The sequence below is a fragment of the Arvicola amphibius genome, chromosome 10 (genome assembly GCF_903992535.2).
Source record: "Arvicola amphibius chromosome 10, mArvAmp1.2, whole genome shotgun sequence".
Taxonomy (NCBI): domain Eukaryota; kingdom Metazoa; phylum Chordata; class Mammalia; order Rodentia; family Cricetidae; genus Arvicola; species Arvicola amphibius.
In genome coordinates, this window is record NC_052056.1 from 14,399,332 (window position 1) to 14,401,390 (window position 2,059).

The 2,059-nt window shown below is 36.1% G+C and overlaps 1 protein-coding gene across 1 annotated transcript; it reads right to left on the reverse strand.

Moving 5' to 3' along the window:
• Positions 1–739: 739 nt before the first annotated feature.
• On the reverse strand, positions 740–1,743 carry LOC119825488 (39S ribosomal protein L1, mitochondrial-like). Its single transcript, XM_038346378.2, is given in 2 exon segments — positions 740–1,373; positions 1,375–1,743. Coding segments are annotated over 2 exon segments (981 nt in total). The 3' UTR covers positions 740–761.
• Between the last annotated feature and the right edge of the window lie 316 nt (positions 1,744–2,059).

Below are 2,059 nucleotides of genomic sequence, written 5' to 3' on the forward strand. Positions count from 1 at the left end.
GCTAGTCTATAGTTCCAAGAGAAAAAATTTCATTACTTATGATATGATACCCTATACATACATATGTGTACTTGTTTTATGCATGTGAGCATTCATGTGTGCACTCAACTTATGAACTAATGTTTTCATATGAGTCCTTCAAATATTTTTAGTGTTTCCTATCTCTCCTCATCTCTCACTCTCTCAGCATTAGTTTTTAATTCTCGTTTAGTACTTCTAATTTACCTCTATCCTCCCAGCTTTATTTCACTGGTATATAAGCTTCTTTTTTGGACATCCTTCACCATTTTGTACTTGAGGTTTCTTACTACTTTCCTGGATGCTGTGGCTATTCAATATTATGCCCTAAAAAGTAATGATTCAGTGCTAAAATCCACAAGTAAGAGAGAACATATGCCACTTGTGTTTCTGGGCTTTTGAGCAATAAGAATTCTTGATACTATATCATTCAAGTGAACAAAAATTGGGTTACATACCAACTAAGAATTTATCAATATTTTCAACTTTGTAATACTGTGTGTGACTAAATTCAAGATAAATTAATTAAAATAAAAGGTGAGAAGGAAGATAATATCATAGTACAATTGATTCCTCAGAAGATCTAACAATATGAACAACTCTCTGGTTATTGGATTTGCTCACAAAATTGGGTAATTCAGATATGCTAATTCTTTTTTTTTGTTTTTAGAAATTATAGTTTTATAGATTTCTCTGTTGTCCCCCTCACCCTACCCCACCAATAATTTCCCAATACAACACTTTTAGGTAGCTTCTTTGGTTTCAACTTCTTTGGGCAACAGTGAATCAGTCTTCAGCAGCAAACCTTCACTGGTTGAACTACGAAGGAAGGCACGCACCACAAAGGGACCCAGATCTAGTGGTCTGTGCCTACAGACTTCATTTATAACTGCTTGAAGATTGGCAGTTAACTGATCACTTGGCATATCCAATGTTGCTATTTTGGTGCTGAGAAAGTTCTGCCTTTCTTCATCTACCATAATTTCATGTCCAGTTTTAAATAATTCAACCATTTTTGGGATGTCACGACCAATGGAATTTCTAGTAGCCTTTGGAAATCTTTTCTTGAGTTTCTTCCTTAATGGGTTAAGCTCAGTCATTATTTCTGGAACAGCTACATAAAAGTCCACAACAACCTCATCATCCAAGATCTTCTTAACCAGATCTGCTCCGCCTGCAAACACAGCTCCATTCTCTTCTGCTATTTTAATCTCTGATGCATTCCCTGTAAACACAGCAACTTTGTTGACTTCTGAAGCAAAAGAGTACGGCAAACTAATAACACTGGCAAATGGCTCCACTTTTTTTTTCTTTTTCCCCAATGTCATATCTAATGTTAAATCAAGGTAGACAGACGCCTTGCTTTGGATTTGTGAAGTCCAGAACCTGAAACTTCTTAAGTAAGTCAATAGCTTTCTCCACCTCATAGATCCGCCTCGGGTACAAGCGTTTTAAATAGACATCATCTTCAGGTTCACTTTCCATATATGTATATGACTTTATTTTTTCTATATCATCTGGATTTTCATCTGACACCTTTTGCTTGTCTTTTCCTTCTTTCTTAATTTTCCTTGCTGGCTTTGTAGCAGCAGCAGCAAAATGCCTGTGGGTCCAGAGAATATTCACAGAGCAAAGGTAAGGAGGGGCCTTGTAAGCTGTCTTGGAAAGACAATGCCTTTGATGTTGTATCAAGGCTCTACTGAGGCAGCGTATGGCGGCCGCCATGTTGACTATTCCGGATTGTCCAGATATGCTGATTCTTATTCATCAAATAGTTAACATTTCTGTGGTTAGCACTACACAAGTTAGTGAGCATGTGTAATTATGCAGCATATGGAAAAGTTGAATGCTTTCTTGAGTGTGCTATTTTGAAGACTTTGTAATACCACTCATTATTCTGTTTGACTTTAATTGAATCACTAGGTGGAAATGTTAAAGATTAATGATGCACTTAGCCTAAATCAAGACTAACAAAGAAATAAGAAGGAAAAAGAGTAGAGATACTATAATAGCTAAAGATTTTTTCTTTTCCTTTTTGGAG